Source organism: Podarcis liolepis, assembly GCF_965112155.1.
Source record: "Podarcis liolepis genome assembly, chromosome: 9".
Taxonomy (NCBI): Eukaryota; Metazoa; Chordata; class Lepidosauria; order Squamata; family Lacertidae; genus Podarcis; species Podarcis liolepis.
The window spans coordinates 16322406-16342416 of record NC_139564.1 but is presented as its reverse complement, the minus strand read 5'-3'; the positions used below and the strand labels follow the sequence as shown (position 1 = coordinate 16342416).

At 49.1% G+C, this 20011-nt stretch overlaps 1 protein-coding gene and 1 long non-coding RNA gene across 3 annotated transcripts in view; both read left to right on the top strand.

Annotated features, from left to right (window-relative positions):
* LOC310686050 overlaps window positions 1-20011 on the top strand; it is a 317292-nt gene that overhangs the window by 125449 nt on the left and 171832 nt on the right. The window lies entirely within an intron of this gene.
* The window catches only part of FAM13A (family with sequence similarity 13 member A), a 156126-nt gene that overhangs the window by 46223 nt on the left and 89892 nt on the right, over window positions 1-20011 (top strand). For both annotated transcript variants that reach the window (XM_083458629.1, XM_083458628.1), the window contains one exon: window positions 8677-8846. In XM_083458629.1, the coding sequence (XP_083314755.1) occupies window positions 8677-8846 (170 nt within the window). The remainder of the gene's footprint in view (window positions 1-8676; window positions 8847-20011) is intronic.

Sequence of the window (20011 nt, the reverse complement as noted above, 5' to 3'; positions counted from 1 at the left end):
ATGCGCTTGTGCAAAAGTGCGCACACATGCCTGTGGGGGAGATTGTGACCTTGGGCACGAGTAAATCACGCTCATCAAGTTTCCCCTTTATACTTGCTCTTGCTGTCTTGGAAGTTGCTCATCATCGAGCTATTTAGCTAAAATGACCCAGAGAAGAATAAAACATTTCCATTAACCTAGAGAAGGGCCATGATGGATAAGCAACCAAAGACCTATATTTTTTTAATCAGGGTTACCATTGCTAACCATTAAAGATTGCTTGTTTGTATTTGAAATAGATTGCCTGACAATAACATTTAGGAACACAAACCCCACCTGTCCCAGAATTGTTCATGTGTGAACGTTCGATGACCTGCTGAGATTGATGTAGGGGTGTGTGCTTGCGTGCATGCGCGCGCACACACACACACTTCTGTAAGCTTCATTGCCTGTAATAAAAAAACCCTTTGGTTATCACTTTCTACAGTGCTTCTTTTTGTTTAGGCTAGAGTCAATGTTAATAAAGGAAATGGACTGCCAATCTCCAGCTTTTCTGATGAGTCTTTCATAATTTTTCCCAGCACAGCAAGAGATACATGGAAGTTCAGGGTTGCTGCTGATATTGTGCAATAGTGAATGGGACTGAGAGGGGCAGTGGAATCGCAAATCCACTCCCAAGAACAGTTTAGTTATCATACCAGTATAAATTATGCCTCATTTGTACAATGTTATGCTGTGTACGAAGGGCAAGGATCACAGGAAATCTTAACCTGCCTGCTCTCTGGCACCCAAGATTTCAACATGAATTGCCCACACTGCTTCAGGTTTAAATTCACAACCTTAAAGGCTGGAATCTTGCCGATATTTTAATTTTTTGAAGCAAAATGGGAAAAGTCAAGCCATAACTCTTAGAATGTCAAATTATATTCCCATACCTGAACCCGTGTGCCCTGTCTCTAACCAGACCCCAGATCTGCTTGGCTTCAGCAAGGCTTGTGCATCACGTGTCTTCAGTACGTAGTCCTGGTGTGTGCATATGTGTGCCTTGCGTGTGCATAGTGGCTGCACCAAAATATCTTGAAAAGCACTGCTCTCAAAGCTGCTCCGTCACATTGAGATTTTTTGCTTTGTACTCTTCTCTTTGGACATTGTAAGAATCGGCACTTTAACAGCATGAAACCCCTTTTGCTCTCCCAGGAGGGCTCTTAGAAATACTGTAAGGTAAAACCAGCTTAGAAACGGCAAGGGTTTTTGCCAAGTAAAAAAACCGTGACTAATCGTTGCCGTTTTGGAAACCAGCGGGGAGTAGGAGTGGACAGGGTGAGAGCGACAGATTCACAGAAGTGGAATGGGCTGTCAGTCTGGACTCCCGCGCAACACACACAAAAGTATTTGACTACCAAAGTCCTGTGCAAACATGAATCTGCCATTATCAATAATGGAGCAAATCGCATAAAGGTTACTGTCAAATAGTGTGCGTAATGCCGCCTTTTATGTTCTCGGATGAGTCCTGTATACTTTCAAGCTTTTATTACAGTGTATAAAGGGGAGGCGTTTAATATGCTGGCTACAGTTGTGTGACTGTTTTGTTTCCAAATACTTTAATAGCATACTGTCAAAATATATGGCTTTCTCCTTTCATCTCAGCTCTGCAGAAAAGAAAGCAATTATTTAATCTCTTTAATTCTTTGCATTTCATCTTCCTCATGATTCCCCTTATTTTGTAACAATTCCCGTTCTTTGCTTAAGCTCAGATTGCAGTCATTCCAATGACGTTATTCGTTGATTTTTCCTGGTTGGAGAGACGAGGGCAGGGAGGGAGGGAGACTTGGCAAAAGGTGGTTCAATGAGTTACACCAGTAGTTTTGAGCTTGGCTTTCCCCTGTATGCAAAGACAGACTGGTGGATTGAGCGGATGAGGCCAATAGTGGCTCTAATGGTCAAGAAGGCAATTACTTCACATGCTGTAGAGGGAAATGAGGGGCAGATGGGGCTCATCAACCTGGGAAGGGAGCCCTTTTGGAGAATGAAAACTCTGATCCTAAACCTCCATTGCCTTGCCAGATATCTTCAGGAGAAGTAAAGTTGTTGTTGTTTAGTCGTTTAGTCGTGTCCGACTCTTCATGACCCCATGGACCAGAGCACGCCAGGCACTCCTGTCTTCCACTGCCTCCAGCAGTTTGGTCAAACTCATGTTGGTAGCTTCAAGAACACTATCCAACCATCTCGTCCTCTGTCGTCCCCTTCTCCTTGTGCCCTCCATCGTTCCCAACATCAGGGTCTTTCCCAGAGAGTCTTCTCTTCTCATGAGGTGGCCAAAGTATTGGAGCCTCAGCTTCAGGATCTGTCCTTCCAGTGAGCACTCAGGGCTGATTTCCTTAAGAATGGAGTGGTTTGATCTTCTTGCAGTCCATGGGACTCTCAAGAGTCTCCTCCAGCACCATAATTCAAAAGCATCAATTCTTCGGCGATCATCCTTCTTTATGGTCCAGCTCTCACTTCCATACATTGCTACTGGGAAAACCATAGATTTAACTATACGGACCTTTGTTGGCAAGGTGATTTCTCTGCTTTTTAAGATGCTGTCTATAGGGTTAAGGAGTAAATCTGGAATAGAGTCCCTAAGGCATTTGGATGGCACCTTCCAGCAGCCAAGCTGGTTCCAAATGTATTGCTCTGCTTTCCTTTGGGCTACATCAGCATGGCCAAGAAGGGAGTCCTGTCATCTGGGCAGCCCAGGACCTCCATGCACACTGCCCTGGGGAGATCACTTCAATGCAGCTAACACAGTGGTTAGACTTCACCCCTGGAGGCGCACTCTATTGTCTCTTGAGACAGACAGATGACAACAACAACAACAACTGAAAGCCTCGCTTTTGAGAAATCTGAAACCCACACTTAGGAACGTAGGAAGCTTCCTTATGCCAGGTCACCCAGACTAGCATTACCAGCTCTAACTGGCAGCAGCTCCCCTGGATCTCAGGCAGAAAGAATATTTCCCATCACCTGGCACCTGGGCCTTTGAAACTGGAGATGCCAGAAATTCAGTTGAATCTGGGGCTTCCTGCCAGTTGAGAATGTGTAGGAAATGGAAGACCCATGAGAACCCTGGCGGAGGTACACCATCATGAGAATTAAGCCAGAAGCACTGATGTTGGGAAAGATGGAGGGCACAAGGAGAAGGAGATGACAGAGGACGAGATGGCTGGACAGTGTTTGTGAAGCTACCAGCATGAGTTTGACCAAACTGCGGGAGGCAGTGAAAGACAGGAGTGCCTGGCGTGCTCTGGTCCATGGGGTCACGAAGAGTCGGAAAGGACTAAACGACCAAACAACAACAAGTGATAGATTTCAAGGCAAGATTTCAAGTTGGGTAGGTTAAGCGGAACCTGTGGACTTCCAGATGATCTTGGACTCCCATCCATCTAAGTTAACGGCCAGTAATCAAGGATGATGGGAGTCGTAGTTCAACAACATCTCCCTGACCCTGGACTAGACTATCTACTTCAGGGGTTGGAAAACTTTTCCAGCCTGAGGGCCACATTTCCTTCTAGGTGATCTGCCTTGGGGCCACATGCCACCAGCGGCGAGTGAGATCAGAAACAAAAGTGGGCAGAGCACCAAGTATTAAATTTACCCGGCTACAGTAGGCTTGTTTCTACACAGACTCATGTTTCTATCCTACATCCAGGCAAGGAATACATTATTAGAGTTGAAGGACACAGTGTAGTCGGGGATAAACGCTCAAGGACAGTGCAAAGCAGGGGTGGGAAGGGCTGTGGGCTGTGGAGAGTTTGGAGGGCCAGATTGAGAGACTGCATCTCTCACCCTCATCCACCCCAGCCTGAGGTTTCTCATCCCTGATCTTCTGGGCTGCTTCCAGATTTCAGGAAGTCATGGAAGGCCTTCTCAAAAGAGGTACGCATCCACCTTTGTTACATTCCCCCTCCCCAAGAACAGGTGTGGATATTTCTCTTTTGCCATGCATTTTAATTTGTGCGAAGCATTGATCTGCTGCATGTTTTTACCTGTGACCCCATATAATTTCCTTTTATTGTATACGTTAGTGTTTTATGCTGTTTACCCAGGAATCTGTTGGGCATGGGGCGGAATGCAAATATTTAAAATAAATACACCAATGAGAAATATTTGCATATCTAGTGGCACTGGGCTCATTCTGAAGAAGGGTGGCAGACTGAAAAAGATCACCATGGTTGAGTGCTGTGCCCTGCCCCCAGCTTTCTAATTTCCAGTCATTTCGCTTCAATGAAGGGAAGCAGAAGTCAATGGTGTTTATGTGAGCTGTCTTCTGCCCTCGAAAGACCTGTTCACTCCTGCATGATTTATCGTGCACTGCGTAACAATGCCAACAACGTCAACTAGGCACCCAAATTCTTTCATTAGGCTGTAATTCTGTGTTGTGGCTGTTAGGTTTCAGAATACCATAAATGGAGAAGGACAAGCTTCTCAGTGAAGCATTCTGGTCCATTTGGGTGGACATACATGGACTTCAGCAAAGTTCTCTTTTGTTAGGACACTGGCATTAGTTTGGTGAGTAAAGTAAACTCCAACTGGACTTTTTACCCATATTTATACCCAAGAAACATACTGCTGAGAACAAGAGAGAGAACCATCACTTCACCTCTGTTACTAACTCTTAGGCAAATTCTATGGCTGTTGGCATACATTTTGGTGAAGGAGCATTAGAATTAGATGCTGACTTCAATCTGTAAAGCCCCAAACACATTTTGCCACTTATGCTGATGATGATCTTTGTAGTCGGCTGATAACTTCCTTTATCTTGACAGTACCTCCAAGTGGCCCACTTTTCCGCCTGGTTCCGGAAGTTTCTCTTGCCTGTTTTCAGAAGCTTCTTGCTCCAAGGAGTGTGGTGGGATCTCCTTCTTTGGAGGTCTTTAAGCAGAGGCTTGACAACCATATGCCAGGAGTGCTCTGATGGTGTTTCCTGCTTGGCAGGGGGTTGGACTCGATGGCCCTTGTGGTCTCTTCCAACTCTATGATTCTGCTGTTTCTTCCTTTCAAGTTCCTGTGCAGCCCTTTCACTGATGGACAACAGTGGAATAATGTTCCATTATCTAGGATGGACCACTTTCTCTCTCTCTCTCTCTCTCTCTATATATATATATATATATTCAGTGAACTTGCACAGCCTCCAATGTCTTTTGGCTCCTAGTTGTGTTTGCAGAGCTCTTGTGAAAGCAGGCGAGACAGTGAGAATTTCCTGGAGGCCACCCAGCGACTGGGGCAGTAATGGGTGTGGCGGGTTTGGGCTCTCATATATCTTAGCTGCTGCCCAAAATATCTCCTTGGAGGTCTGCTTAATGGGTAAGGGATTACTTAGGTTCAATTCATTGAATTTCCCTGTTCTTCCCAAAACGGTCTATAAATTAACACCTTGGCTGGAGCGATGCCTAAAAGCTTGGGGGAACTTCATAATGCAGTGTTGGATGATAAACCCTGGATCGTTTAAAACGTCAGCTGTGCCAAAGGGGTAAAAATGGGAGAGGCAGAGCTTTTAACTCACTTGGCACCATTGCAATGAGTTTTATGTAGCGTGAGATTGCCATCTTGGTAGACTGGCAGATGTAGAAAAGGACTACAGCTCAGCAGTAGAGCATTTGCTTTGCATGAAGAAAAGTTCCGGGTTCAATTCCTTTGCATGGTTTGAAACAGCCTCCCCACTCTCTTCAGAGGAGCCGAGAGCAGTGGCAAAACATATGCCTGTGCTGCCCAGAGCAGGCACGCTCCTGAGGGTGCCATCCCAGGCGCAAGATAGCTGCTCAGGTGCCTGGAGCAGGGGACATACGGCACGCCACACACCCGTGACTCCCAAGCCTCCCCCAAGCTGTCAAAACGAAGGGGGAAGGGGGAATGCCATCAGTAAAGCTGCGCAGCTCCCCCCTTACCCTGAGGCTCGGGGTAGGCTTGGGAGTCATAGGCAGGCAGTGCGACAAATGTCACCCCCCTCAGTGAGGGCACCCAGGACGGTCTGCCTCCACCCCCCGGCGATCACACAGGGCCCCCGGACGTTTAACGGTCTATTGATCCCTGTGCCACCACTGTGCTCGCTTCCCCGCTGCCACCAACCAGTTACTCTCTGGTAAAGCACTGAGTCCAGTCAGTTGTTAAAAGTGAACCAAAAATAATACAGTGGTGCCTCGCAAGACAAAAAGAATCCGTTCTGTGATTCTCTTCATCTAGCGGTTTTTTCGTCTTGCGAAGCAAGCCCATTGACGGATTAGCGCTATTAGCACTATTAGCGGCTTTTAGCGGCTTTTAGCGGCTTATCTGCTGATCGGATCAGCTGATAAGCGGCTTAGAAAAAGGGGGAGGAAGGGGAAAAAACCGCAGGAACTCGCAAGGCATTGTCGTCTTGCGAAGCAAGCCCATAGGAAATTCGTTTTGCGAAGCACCTCCAAAACGGAAAACTCTTTCGTCTAGCGAGTTTTCCGATTTGCGAGGCATTCGTCTTGCGGGGCACCACTGTAAGTTTATTTTACAGTACAAACATTAACAAGTTTATGGTTTCTCAGATAATATTCCTGTCAGTATCTTAACTTTAGTTTCTTTACTGGCCTATAACTTCCTAATACTTTCTGACGGATTATCTCAACTTTGACTGATTCCTCTTAACAAATTCTCTCACTCTCTCACACCAGACTAGCCCAACCCACAGACTTATCTTCCCTCTCTCTCCTAACTCCAGACTGTCTTCTCAACCACCCAAACTCCTCTGTGCTTAAACCTTATACACAGTTAACTCCGCCCCTTGGGTTCCCATTGGTTAGTCATTTTACAATTAGTTAACCCTTTCCTTATGAACCCAGTGTGATGTCACACACCTAGAAGGGCAAACGCCACCCCACCCCTTCCTACGCCCCTGGCTTAGAGCCTGCTTGCAAGGACACTTGGCGAAGCTGCGGAGGGGATTTTGACAGCTGGGCTTACCCCGCCCACCTTTCAGTCATGCAACATCCTTATGGCAGTATGGACAGGTGGGTGCTCCCGCCCGTCTGTCAAATTCAGCCTGTGATTCGGATCCCGATAAGGATTTGGCGTGTGGATCCTGAGCTAGATCAGGGGTCAGCAAACCTTTTCAGCAGGGGGCCGGTTCACTGTCCTTCAGACCTTGTGGGGGGCCGGACTATATTTTGAAGGGGGGGAAATGAACGAATTCCTATGCCCCACAAATAACCCAGAGATGCATTTTAAATAAAAGCAACCGTTCTACTCATGTAAAAACACCAGGCAGGCCCCACAAATAACCCAGAGATGCATTTTAAATAAAAGGACATATTCTACTCATGTAAAAACATGCTGATTCCTGGACTGTCCGTGGGCCGGATTCAGAAGGCGATTGGGCCAGATCCGTCCCCTGAGCCTTAGTTTGCCTACCCATGAGCTAGATGAACCAAGGGTCTGAAACCTTGGTGGATGGATGGAATAAGGTTGTGTGTTTGTGTCTCTGTGGCCTTCTCTGGTGGATAAACAGGTCTTGATAAAGATCTCATCTCTAAAGGGTCACCCAGGGAGCAGTTCAAGCTGGGACAGCCACTCGACTTACATAAACCTTTATGGAGGCAGAGGGGGTAACTTGAGCAGGCATTGCTCTATCAAGAAGCAACAGCAGCTTAGAGAAATCTCTCACTTTGCTGTTAGCATCTGCCAAGAGAGGCGATTACTTTCCCCCCATGACAGTGGGAAAGTGTGACGGCCCCTCCAGACGTTCTTTTTTTATTGGGTATTTGTGATGGCTTGTGTTCATGATGTTCTCGGGGTGGTTAAACGCAGTCCTGCTTTGAACACCGCTTGTGCCTGCAAAAGTTTTGGGATGCTCATACTTGGGGGGGGGGGGGAGTTGCCAAGGGTGTGTGTCCCGTAATTTCCCTGCGCCAACTTCTATGATCCTCACATGTCCTACATATTTGTTTTATTGCTGGTGAAGCTGTTCTAACACTTCATCTTGCGTAACGGTAGGTGTTACATAAGCAGAAGAAGGAGATGTAAACATACGAGTTACATAAAGATAATGGCCTAAATGTGCAAATTAAATAAGAAAGTCACATACATCAAATGGTTTTGATGGTTTTACTTGTTACGGTGCCATAAATATAGCTTGAGTTGCCGTTATTAAGCTATTCAGCGCCCCTGCCGACATAATGTACATAATTGCTTAAGCCACTAATTGTATGGCATTATTTCTGCCTTGGCAGTCTGAGCTCTGTGTAGCTTATGAGATACACAATCATTATCGTATTTTTTTTTTAACCACCTCATGATTTGGGTAAGGGTATTGTGAGGCAGTAATAGAAAGGGAACAAAAAGCCTTAATTGCGCCTGCTGTGACATCATGGTTCTTGTGTACATTCCCAGCTTTATTTTATTTTTTTACACTTTGCTTCAATGTGCTGTGAGGTTCCTATTGGACTCCCATCACTACAGATTTGTGCTTGCTTCTTTTTTAACCATTGCCTTACAGCAGGAGGTTGGGTTTTTCATCCATTGGATACGGGGGGTGGAAATGCTGACTCACTATTTGCTGTGAATTCATGGCACTGTATCATTTTATTTTATTTTTAAAAAAACCAACCCCAGCCTGCCTGCTGCAAATGAGCTGGGAAGATTTCTCTGCCCCTTACCCATGTTCCCCCCCCCCCTTTTACTTTGTTTCTCTAGGTTGCAAAGTGCAAGCAAGAAGGATCTTCTCCAGCATGCTTGGTGCCGCAGCCAAGACTGTCAGATGGAATTCCCTGCGTTAGGGTCCATTTAACGGACAGTTTGCGCTCGGAGGAGATGGATTTAGCTGACGAAATCTCCTTTATAAGCAGTGCTGCATTCTTCACCAGGTTAGTGTTCCTTTTTTCTCCTTCATATACAATGTGTAGCTTGCAAATTCACTGTTTCAGACCATTGGTGTGCTTGCTGGTTGCACAAAGCAGATTTACAGCATTGCAGCAGAGCCCGTGAACGCTGGGGAAATTTTTAAGCATTGAGCAGCTAGCTTCGTCCGCATTAAATCAGGCCTCTGCTGTGTATTATCCTATTGAAAAAAGGATGCTGTGCTTACATGTATGCCTAAAACTCTGGAATGCTAACGGGAGCCTGGGAGAAAGATGCCTTAAAGATGCCTGAAGATGGCTGTCATCAAAGTTAATAGGTTTGGTAGGAGAGTGAGATGCACTCTAAAGCCATTTCTGCGACTAATTAGATTTAAGTGTGTGTGTTTTTGAAATAAAAGGCAGCCCTTTTCAGGGCTTCTGTTTGCAAAGAAGCAAGACTAGCTTAAAAGAATGCTTCTGTTTCTTAGAAGTCATTCTCACGAAACAAAACTGGGTTGGAGCTCACTTGTTTTTCGGATTTGTTACGGTACTTTTTAATGCTAGCTTGAAAATGTTACTGTTTTCTAGCCACTGCTGGCCAGCCATGGATTCAGTAGCGCAAACAATGCCCTGTGCCTCTGGTTGGAAGTGGCATCCTATGTCCACCAAGAGGGGCAGTACCTTGATTGCCCTATGAAACCCACAAGAGGGGCAGTACCCTGATAGCCCTATGAAACCCATAATGCAAAGTGCCCTGCCCTTCTCTGAAGGGATGGGTGTGCGAAGAGTTGGTAGATGCAAGGAGCTAAAGAGATAGGCAAAGTCTAAATCAGAATGCTATTCGGGAAGAGACCCTGGCCTGACCTGGAAGCATTTATAGCTAGGCTGAATCAAGGAGAACCAATGGGTTGCTTGGGGTTGGAGACAGAAGAGAATAGAATTGCCCTTTTCTCCCACTGCTTGGTAGCCTTGAGGGGCTCGCATGAGGAGCACCAGCCCTAAGGGCTAGATGGTTCAAATCCTAGCAGTCCCTGATGCCATCACAGTAATTCACCCATAGAGCTGGTTTGCCCATTAGGTAGGTACAGCAGAAGTGGGGAACCTCAGGCCTGAAGGCCAAATGGCCACAGGCACCTTCCCTGGCCACGCCTTCACCCTAGCTCAACTTTATGCCCTCCTTGAATGTCACCACATGGGACCTTGATCTCCAGTAATTGTGTGGAAAAGCTAGCCTACTCTACAAAGGTAAAATGTGCACCCATTGCATTGTCCTCTTTTGCCTCTGACCAGGCACTAAGCATGTTGCCCCGGAAGGTTGGCCAGAGGGGAATGCAGCCCACAGTTGTTGTTTTGTTTTAGAAAAGTTTTTCCGCCCCTGAGGTAAAATGAGGTGGGCGCTGGGGCAGAACAGCAGGCTGTTGGAGCTGTGGCCCCATCAGCACTCTTTATCATACAGTTTTAAAGTCCTGGCTTCCCCCAAAGAATCCTGGGAACTAAAGTTTGTTAAGGCTGTTGAGAGTTGTTAAGAGACCCCTGTTCCCTTCACAGAGCTACAGTTCCCAGAGTTCCCTGGGAAGAGAGAATTATTGTTAAATCATTCTTGTATATGTCTGGTGTGAATATGGCCTCAAGCAGGCAACTTCTTCATTTGTATTTTCATATGTGTTTGGGCTAACACAGAGATGCAATTCAGGAATCTCGGGACAGGAATAAGTAGGAATCAGTTTTCAAGCCGCCGCTCCCCCACCCGGTTCAAAGTGGCTGCCACCTTGAAATAAATATATCACAACGGTCCCTCCTCAGCTTTATGGGAATCCCTTTCAGAAGATCTCAAAGCCATGCAGCAATCGCCTATAGCAATTCCAGGAGCAGTTTCCTTGACTTCTCAATTTTGTTTTGCTTTGAACTGTGTTTGCTTTGAACAATTTTGTTTTGCTTTGAACCGACTTATTTTCCTTATTTTTATTTTTTAAAAGATATTGCCCTTTGAGTCAAACTTGACTAGGCCAGAAGCTACTCCCTTTGCTTATTTGACTTCTGTGAGGCTAGAGGGGAAAGTCTGGAAACAGGGAAATGGATGTGTTGAATGCCTAAAGTGTCAGCCCTTTGTACTATCCAGATCAAGCCACCTGTTGTGACATTGCTTCCGCCTTACATCCTCGTTCTCTGCTGCAATGCACCAGGGCAAAGCATTGTAGAGAACCCAAGACTGTTGACAGGGTTCAGCACCATGAATTGCAAACTCCCAGTGGACAGCTCCCTTCCCCTGCCCGCTCCATGCTCTTTAATACCAGCCTCTGCACCTGTCTTCCTCCAAGTAAGAGTTTTTCCTGTGTACAGTGGTGCCCTGCAAGACGAATGCCTCGCAAGACGGAAAACCCGCTAGACGAAAGGGTTTTCCGTTTTTGAGCTGCTTCGCAAGACGATTTTCCCTATGGGCTTGCTTTGCAAGACGAAAACGTCTTGCGAGTGTTCCGATTTTTTTCTGCTCCCCCCTTTTTCTAAGCCGCTAAGCCGCTAATAGCCTTTAATAGCCGCTAAGCCTTTAATAGCCGCTAAGCCTTTAATAGCGCTAATCTGCTAAGCCGCTAATAGGGTTGCTTCACAAGACGAAAAAACCGCTAGACGAAGAGACTCGCGGAACGGATTAATTTCGTCTTGCGAGGCACCACTGTAGTTGGCTGGGGTTTTTGTTTTTTACTCTTGCTAAGAAAGAATTTATTAATGAATTTGCTGAGAAAGGCAAAGCCTTGCTATCCCAGAGGTCCTTAGCATTCCCCTTGGTCTGTTTTCCTATCCATCCCTCCGCTAACCATCAACTCTTCTGCCCTCATTCCTGTTGCTTGTTTTGTTTGTTGTCTCTTGGCTAGACTAGGCCCTTTGTCCCACGTGAAGCTGAGGTGAAGGCACCTTGTGTGTGCATTACGAGAGGAATGTGGACACCTTCCAGTTTTTTACTTGTCCGTGGCTGTCATGGGACTCTGAGGTGCCATTGGCAAACATATGTATTTACTTATTTGGAGTACAGTGGTGCCTCGCAAGACGAAATTAATTCGTTCCGCAATTCTCTTCGTCTTGCGGTTTTTTCGTCTTGCGATGCACGGTTTCCCATAGGAATGCATTGAAAATCAATTAATGCGTTCCTAGGGAAACCGACTTCAGACCAGGTCCGGGGACAGTCTGTCCCCGGACCTCGTCTGAAGGCTGGGGGGGGGGACAAGGGCTTTTCTTCCCACCCCCAGCATTTTAAAAAACCCCGGAACAGCGGAGGACTTCTCCGCTGTGCGGGGCGATCTTAAAATGCTGGCGGGCGGCATTTTAAAATCGCCCCGGACAGCGGAGGACTTCTCCGCTGTCCGGGGCGATTTAAAAGCCCCTGGGAAGGCAGGCAGGGGGGACAAAGACTTTTGCCCCCCGCCAGCCTTCAGAAGAGGTCCTGGACCTCTTCTGAAGGCGGGCGGGGGGCCAAAGTCTTTGCTCCCCCCCACCTGCCTTCAAAAGGTGTCCCCGCTGCGGCGGGAGGTGTCCCCTGCCCCCCGCCCGGCTTCGGAGCACCGGGAGAAGCGATCTCCCTTCAGCCGCTTGCAGCAAAAGATGTCGGGGGAAGCGGGGAAGCGAAGCGCTTCGCTTCCCGCTTCCCCCGCACCTCTTCTAAAGCAAGGGGCTGGGGGGAGATAGCGATCTCCCCCCAGCCCCTTGCAGCAAAGGGGGAAGCGGGAAGCGAAGCGCTTCGCTTCCCGCTTCACCCGCACCTCTTCTAAAGCAAGGGGCTGGGGGGAGATAGCGATCTCCCCCCAGCCCCTTGCAGCAAAGGGGGAAGCGGGAAGCGAAGCGCTTCGCTTCCCGCTTCACCCGCACCTCTTCTAAAGCAAGGGGCTGGGGGGAGATAGCGATCTCCCCCCAGCCCCTTGCAGCAAAAGATGTCGGGGGAAGCGGGAAGCGAAGCGCTTCACTTCCCGCTTCCCCCGCACCTCTTCTAAAGCAAGGGGCTGGGGGGAGATAGCGATCTCCCCCCAGCCCCTTGCAGCAAAAGATGTCGGGGGAAGCGAAGCGCTTCGCTTCCCCCTTCCCCCGCACCTCTTCTAAAGCAAGGGGCTGGGGGGAGATAGCGATCTCCCCCCAGCCCCTTGCAGCAAAAGATGTCGGGGGAAGCGGGAAGCGAAGCGCTTCGCTTCCCGCTTCCCCCGCACCTCTTCTAAAGCAAGGGGCTGGGGGGAGATAGCGATCTCCCCCCAGCCCCTTGCAGCAAAAGATGTCGCTTCCCCCGAGATCTTTTGCTGCAAGGGGCTGGGGGGAGATCGCTATCTCCCCCCAGCCCCTTGCTTTAGAAGAGGTGCGGGGGAAGCGGGAAGCGAAGCGCTTCGCTTCCCGCTTCCCCCGACATCTTTTGCTGCAAGGGGCTGGGGGGAGATCGCTATCTCCCCCCAGCCCCTTGCTTTAGAAGAGGTGCGGGGGAAGCAGGAAGCGAAGCGCTTCGCTTCCCGCTTCCCCCGACATCTTTTGCTGCAAGGGGCTGGGGGGAGATCGCTATCTCCCCCCAGCCCCTTGCTTTAGAAGAGGTGCGGGGGAAGCGGGAAGCGAAGCGCTTCGCTTCCCGCTTCCCCCGACATCTTTTGCTGCAAGGGGCTGGGGGGAGATCGCTATCTCCCCCCAGCCCCTTGCTTTAGAAGAGGTGCGGGGGAAGCGGGAAGCGAAGCGCTTCGCTTCCCGCTTCCCCCGACATCTTTTGCTGCAAGGGGCTGGGGGGAGATCGCTATCTCCCCCCAGCCCCTTGCTTTAGAAGAGGTGCGGGGGAAGCGGGAAGCGAAGCGCTTCGCTTCCCGCTTCCCCCGACATCTTTTGCTGCAAGGGGCTGCGGGGAGATCGCTATCTCCCCCCAGCCCCTTGCTTTAGAAGAGGTGCGGGGGAAGCGGGAAGCGAAGCGCTTCGCTTCCCGCTTCCCCCGACATCTTTTGCTGCAAGGGGCTGGGGGGAGATCGCTATCTCCCCCCAGCCCCTTGCTTTAGAAGAGGTGCGGGGGAAGCGGGAAGCGAAGCGCTTCGCTTCCCGCTTCCCCCGACATCTTTTGCTGCAAGGGGCTGGGGGGAGATCGCTATCTCCCCCCAGCCCCTTGCTTTAGAAGAGGTGCGGGGGAAGCGGGAAGCGAAGCGCTTCGCTTCCCGCTTCCCCCGAGATCTTTTGCTGCAAGGGGCTGGGGGGAGATCGCTATCTCCCCCCAGCCCCTTGCTTTAGAAGAGGTGCGGGGGAAGCGGGAAGCGAAGCGCTTCGCTTCCCGCTTCCCCCGACATCTTTTGCTGCAAGGGGCTGGGGGGAGATCGCTATCTCCCCCCAGCCCCTTGCTTTAGAAGAGGTGCGGGGGAAGCAGGAAGCGAAGCGCTTCGCTTCCCGCTTCCCCCGACATCTTTTGCTGCAAGGGGCTGGGGGGAGATCGCTATCTCCCCCCAGCCCCTTGCTTTAGAAGAGGTGCGGGGGAAGCGGGAAGCGAAGCGCTTCGCTTCCCGCTTCCCCCGACATCTTTTGCTGCAAGGGGCTGGGGGGAGATCGCTATCTCCCCCCAGCCCCTTGCTTTAGAAGAGGTGCGGGGGAAGCGGGAAGCGAAGCGCTTCGCTTCCCGCTTCCCCCGACATCTTTTGCTGCAAGGGGCTGGGGGGAGATCGCTATCTCCCCCCAGCCCCTTGCTTTAGAAGAGGTGCGGGGGAAGCGGGAAGCGAAGCGCTTCGCTTCCCGCTTCCCCCGACATCTTTTGCTGCAAGGGGCTGGGGGGAGATCGCTATCTCCCCCCAGCCCCTTGCTTTAGAAGAGGTGCGGGGGAAGCGGGAAGCGAAGCGCTTCGCTTCCCGCTTCCCCCGACATCTTTTGCTGCAAGGGGCTGGGGGGAGATCGCTATCTCCCCCCAGCCCCTTGCTTTAGAAGAGGTGCGGGGGAAGCGGGAAGCGAAGCGCTTCGCTTCCCGCTTCCCCCGACATCTTTTGCTGCAAGGGGCTGCGGGGAGATCGCTATCTCCCCGCCGCCCCTTGCTTCAAAAGAGAAGACCCGCTGTCCCCGGGGCAAGCTTCGTTTTGCGAAGCAAGCCCATAGGGAAATTCGTCTTGCGAGGCAACTCGAAAACGAAAAAACCTTTCGTTTTGCGAGTTTTTCGTCTCGCGAGGCGTTCGTCTTGCGGGGTACCACTGTAATCCGTTTTCTTGTTTCACCCAAGCATGGGGAATCTGCAGCTTGAGGACCTAATATGCTCCGTGGGGGAGCATGGAGGGCGAGAAGGAAGGTGAGGGCGGGGATAGCTGCTGGGAAACTGGGGCAAAGTTGATGGCATGAAGAAAGGAGCAGGAGAAGCCCTTGACAAGGAAAGGAAGGGCCATGATCCCATGGTAGAACATCTGTATTGCATGCAGAAGATCCCTGGATCAGTCCCCAATATCTCCAGATTGGCTGGGGTAGGGCATGTCATTTTAGGGAGTGAAACTTAATGTTTGCAAATATCTTCCATGAGGAGTCTTACAAAAATACATTTTGGGGGTGTGAGGAATTTTTGTTTTTGTAACTGGTAAGTCTACATTTGATGAAGAAGCATACAAACTGCTTTCGGAAAACCAAAGAGTTTTAATTTTCTCTCTGAAAATGTCAGGCGATGCTAGATAATAATAAAAAAATAAAATTAATATTTGATAGAACTGCAAGTACTTGGCAATTGTTTTAATGATTTCTGTGCAATTTTATGCCCATTTTGCTTACCCACGAAGACTAAATCATATCAATTTAGCCAAAATATATTTTGAATTCTCAAAGTCATTTTTAGCACCCATCATTTTGGGAATTTGAAAGCTGAAAAATTCAGCACGCTCTGTTTTTCCAGCCAGTGTAGACAGTACTGAGCTAGATGGACCAGTGGCCTGATTCTGTGTATGGCACCTCCCTGTGTCTCCATGCCAGTGGCCATAATGTTTGTGTCAGGCGGTGAGGTGGTTGCTCACGAGTAACCAGACAGGACTCCAACCTGTCTTTAGCAGGTTTTTATTTGTGCAAACTATTTACAGTGCAAGACCAGAAAGTTCATGTCCGTCTCAATCACTTGCAGATTTCGGGAGTGTCCCCTTCCGCCCCCCCCCCCAGCATAAGAACTTGGACACCCCAAATCTCCACCTTCCCTCTTTGCATTTCACCCCTCTGCATAAACTGGGCGACAGAAACAGTGTGCCTGTTTCCTGGCCGGCTGGGCTAGGTGAGGCGCTTGGGCTCTCAGTAGCATCTTTGAGCCCTCCCCTCGCTTGGCTTTCCCATTCCCCTTCTGCTCCACTGGAGGTGTGGCTTTCCCCACAGTTGGACAAGGAGCTGCTCCTCAGAAGCGTTGGACGGCTCTCTGTATTCCCATGCCTCCCTCCCCTGTTCCGATGGCAGCCCCCTGACAGTCTGTGTTCTGCCTCCACGGTCATGGGCATTATTCCTCTGGATACTAGTTGCTGGCAACTGCAAGGAGAGGGAGTCTGTGCTCAGGTCCTTTTTCAGGCTTCCCCCAGGCATCTGCTTGGCTGCTGTGAGACTGGGATGCTTGACTAGATGGGACCTTTTCCCCTTAAGTGATCAATTCAGAGCTGTAGCAGGACTGATCTGTTGATCGCTGGACAGGTAGTGAAGTATATAGAGAGAGGGGGGATGCATCCTGTCCACTTTGGGCTGCTCTAGCCTCCCCTATTGCAGGTGCGTTGCTGATATTATCCGCAAACAAATGCAACCCTCTGCAGTGGGCAGGAAGGATTCCCCAACTGCTGGTTTAGCCTTTGCACAACATCAAGAAAAAAATACGAAAATGGAAAGTGGTACACCAGCAAATACTAGCTTCAGAAGATGGTTTTTCCTCAGGATCACAATGGAGGCCTCCTCTCATCCTGCTGATCATCAGTCCTCCACCACACCAAATCCTTTCCTCACATGCATCTGCTTTGCAAGTTTTCATTATAAAATCAAAAGCCCAGCTTTTTGGCTGCTGTTGTTTGTTTTTCCAGTTCTGTGCAATGCAGAGTTTCACTGCTATTAGCAGGTATATTGTGCATTCTTTATAAGACAAAGACTCAGTTGTCACTGTCTGTACTTTTCTTCACTTAGTTTCCCTCTGACCTCACTGCTTACAATACACCACACACACACACCCAAACCATGGATATGCATACCTGTAACAATTCAGATATCTGATGAAGTGGACTGTTGTTTCATGAAAGCTTATGCCAGGGTGGTCCCGAGAGCCTCATGTGGCCATCAAGACCTTTTTGGCAGCCCTGTGGGTTAAACCACTGAGCCTAGGGCTTGCCGATCAGAAGGTTGGCGGTTCGAATCCCTGCAGCAGGGTGAGCTCCCGATGCTCGGTCCCTGCTCCTGCCAACCTAGCAGTTCGAAAGCTTGCAGTGCAAGTAGATAAATAGGTACCACTCCGGCGGGAAGGTAAACGGCGTTTCCGTGCGCTGCTCTGGTTCGCCAGAAGCTGCTTAGTCATGCTGGCCACATGACCTGGAAGCTGTACACTGGCTCCCTCGGCCAATAAAGCGAGATGAGTGTGCAACCCCAGAGTCGTCCGTGACTGGACCTAACGGTCAGGGGTCCCTTTACCTTTACAGCAACATTTGACACCCCTCTCAGCCCTCATGCTGCCTTCCCAAAGACAGGTAAGTGAGGCGCTGGGCTTTGTGAAGGAGGCATAAGGGCTCTGACAGGGTCCTTCTTTCCAAAGTGTAGTTACCGCTTTGGGAAGGAGAAGTGAGGAATCAAAGTACTCTGGTATGAAAAGTTGGACCGCACTGGCTTATGCTATCATAAAATTGTTAGCCTTTAAAATGCCACAACACTCTTAGAAACTAGCTTCCATGTCGTTGCTGCCAAGCTCCCAGTGGTTGATGAGGATGTGGGGGTTATTTTAGACATATATTGTTTGTGGTTTTGCATGGACGCCTCAACGTTAAAGTGTATTTATGTTTATGCTTTCAAATACGTTGCAAGTCACTTGGAGACGTCTTTGTAACAAGCGATGAACAAGTCCAATTAGTAATAATCCAATCTCAGAGCTGTTGTGTAGCGTTTGCAGTTCTGCTGGAACAGAGTTAAGTGGTAAAGGGTGAGAAAGTAAGGAGGCTCTTATGTTCTTTCGGTGTATTCTGCCAGAGATTTTGTGATTGCAGTACACGCTGCCATGGGTATTTGCCAGGGGAAGTACACTGTGTCACCTTGCGGGTATGCTTGGATGTTTCCAGAGTGAAGCTTTGCTTTTGTGCCAAAGCTGTACTTCTCAGCCTCGCTTATACAGCTTTCTGTTCCAATGGTAAAGGGTTTATTGGGTTCGCAGTCCTCTAGCAACGTCATAAACAAGGTGGAGATGTGTGTGGGGGGGTGTATCTTAATTCCTAGGGATACAGCAACACTCAAACAGTCCTGCCCTTTTCACAGGACAGGGCAATAGGTGCAGTGTTTGAAAATCAGATATATAAACTAATTACCAAATGACACCGTAAACCTAGGCCAGGGGTCTGCAATCTTTAAGACAAAAAGAGCCACTTGGACTCGTTTCCAAAGAAGAAGAAAAACTGGGAGCCGCAAAACAAGCCAAATGTAAATAACCATACATTCTTCCCCTTCCCCCATTCTCTCTCTTTTCCCTGAGTCTATTTCAGATAGCAAAGAGGGGTATGGTACATCTCATATCCATTTTTTGCAAAGCACCATGTGCATAGAGGGCATTATACAAATTAATACATAGAAAAGTGTCTGTCCCTCCCTGCAGTTCAACTCCCTCTCTTTTTACTAACAGCACATATCCATTCCTTCTGCTGGTGCAACTTTCTCATCATTTCTACATAGCAGCATTTATAAACCAGTGCCAGAGAAACTGGGTGAAAGGAAGGTGAGAGGGAAGAGATATGAAGATTTATGTGTGTATATGTATACATACATACACCTACACAATTACAGGTTTGAAGCCAACTTAAAATAAAAAGAGCTGGTAAGCAAAGGAATCTGTGGTGCTTTCCATGGGATCCGGGGACATGTCAGCTAATACTCTTCCCTCTCTTCTTCATTTGCTTGTCTCTGCAGCAAATCTCGAGGGGGAAGGGAGAAGGGCAGGAACTGCATAGGCACGAGAGAACGGGGGAAATCCTGCATGCAGGATTTTGGTGCCTAACAGCCCGCCCCCCTGCAATTGCTCTCGTGCTCCCCTGCCTCTCCTGCTGGCTACCTCTGGACCCCCTCCTCGTCACTGACGTAATTCACCCCTTCCTCCCTGACTGGGAGGGCGGGCCCATTTTGTGGTTCACCTCAGGTGCTCTCCCTCAACTCGGCGGCCACTCAGAAGCAAGGCACGGAAAAGGATCCCGAAGCGCCACCGCTCTCTCTCCCTCGCCTCAGGTGCCTCGCGCGCGGGGCTGAGGAGAGCGTGGCCTGGGAGAGCGTTCCCCCTCACAGCCGCCGCCGCCCGTCCTACCTCGGGGGAAGCTATGAGCCATGAAGCCGCCTGGCAGAACTTCCCTCCAGCGGGAGAAGCATATACTGCTTTATATTTTTAAAAATCTCAAAGCAGTTTACAGCACACTAAAACATCAAATAAAACAATCCTGAATAAAACAAAGTTTCAAGGAAAATATTTCAGACCCTTCTATAAATGACACTGTGCTTTCTCCTTCTTTAATTACCTACTTAATCTGCCCCTGTAGCAGAGGTATGCAAGGAAGCCAGTGGGGTGAGGTGGTTAGGGTGTCTGCCTAGGACCTGGGTGACCTTGGGCCAGTCACAACTTCTTAACCCACCTCGCGGGGTCACTGTAGGGATTAACTGAGGAGGGTTGTGAACCATGTACTCCTTGGAGAAACAGGTGGTATATAAATGCAATAAATGAACTCTACTTAAGAAAGCCTGAGGGGCTGGCCAGATGAAGATGTCAGTCACTACCCTGGCACCCAGAGATTTCCGTGTGGTCGCAATTGGGCCTGTGGCAGTTGCAAAACGCACCTGGCGCCTTGGGGATTTCTAACACATCATAGGGCACAGCAGCATAGCTGTCAACTTACAGATTTGAAAATAAGGGACCAGCAGCCTCAAAAATAAGGGATCAGCAGCCAAAATAAGGGATTTTCAGAGCACAGGTATGTTCAACTTCTGAGTCCCTCTGAGCCAAAGGCAGAAAGCCCAGCCAGCAGCCAAACGAAGCCTCAAGC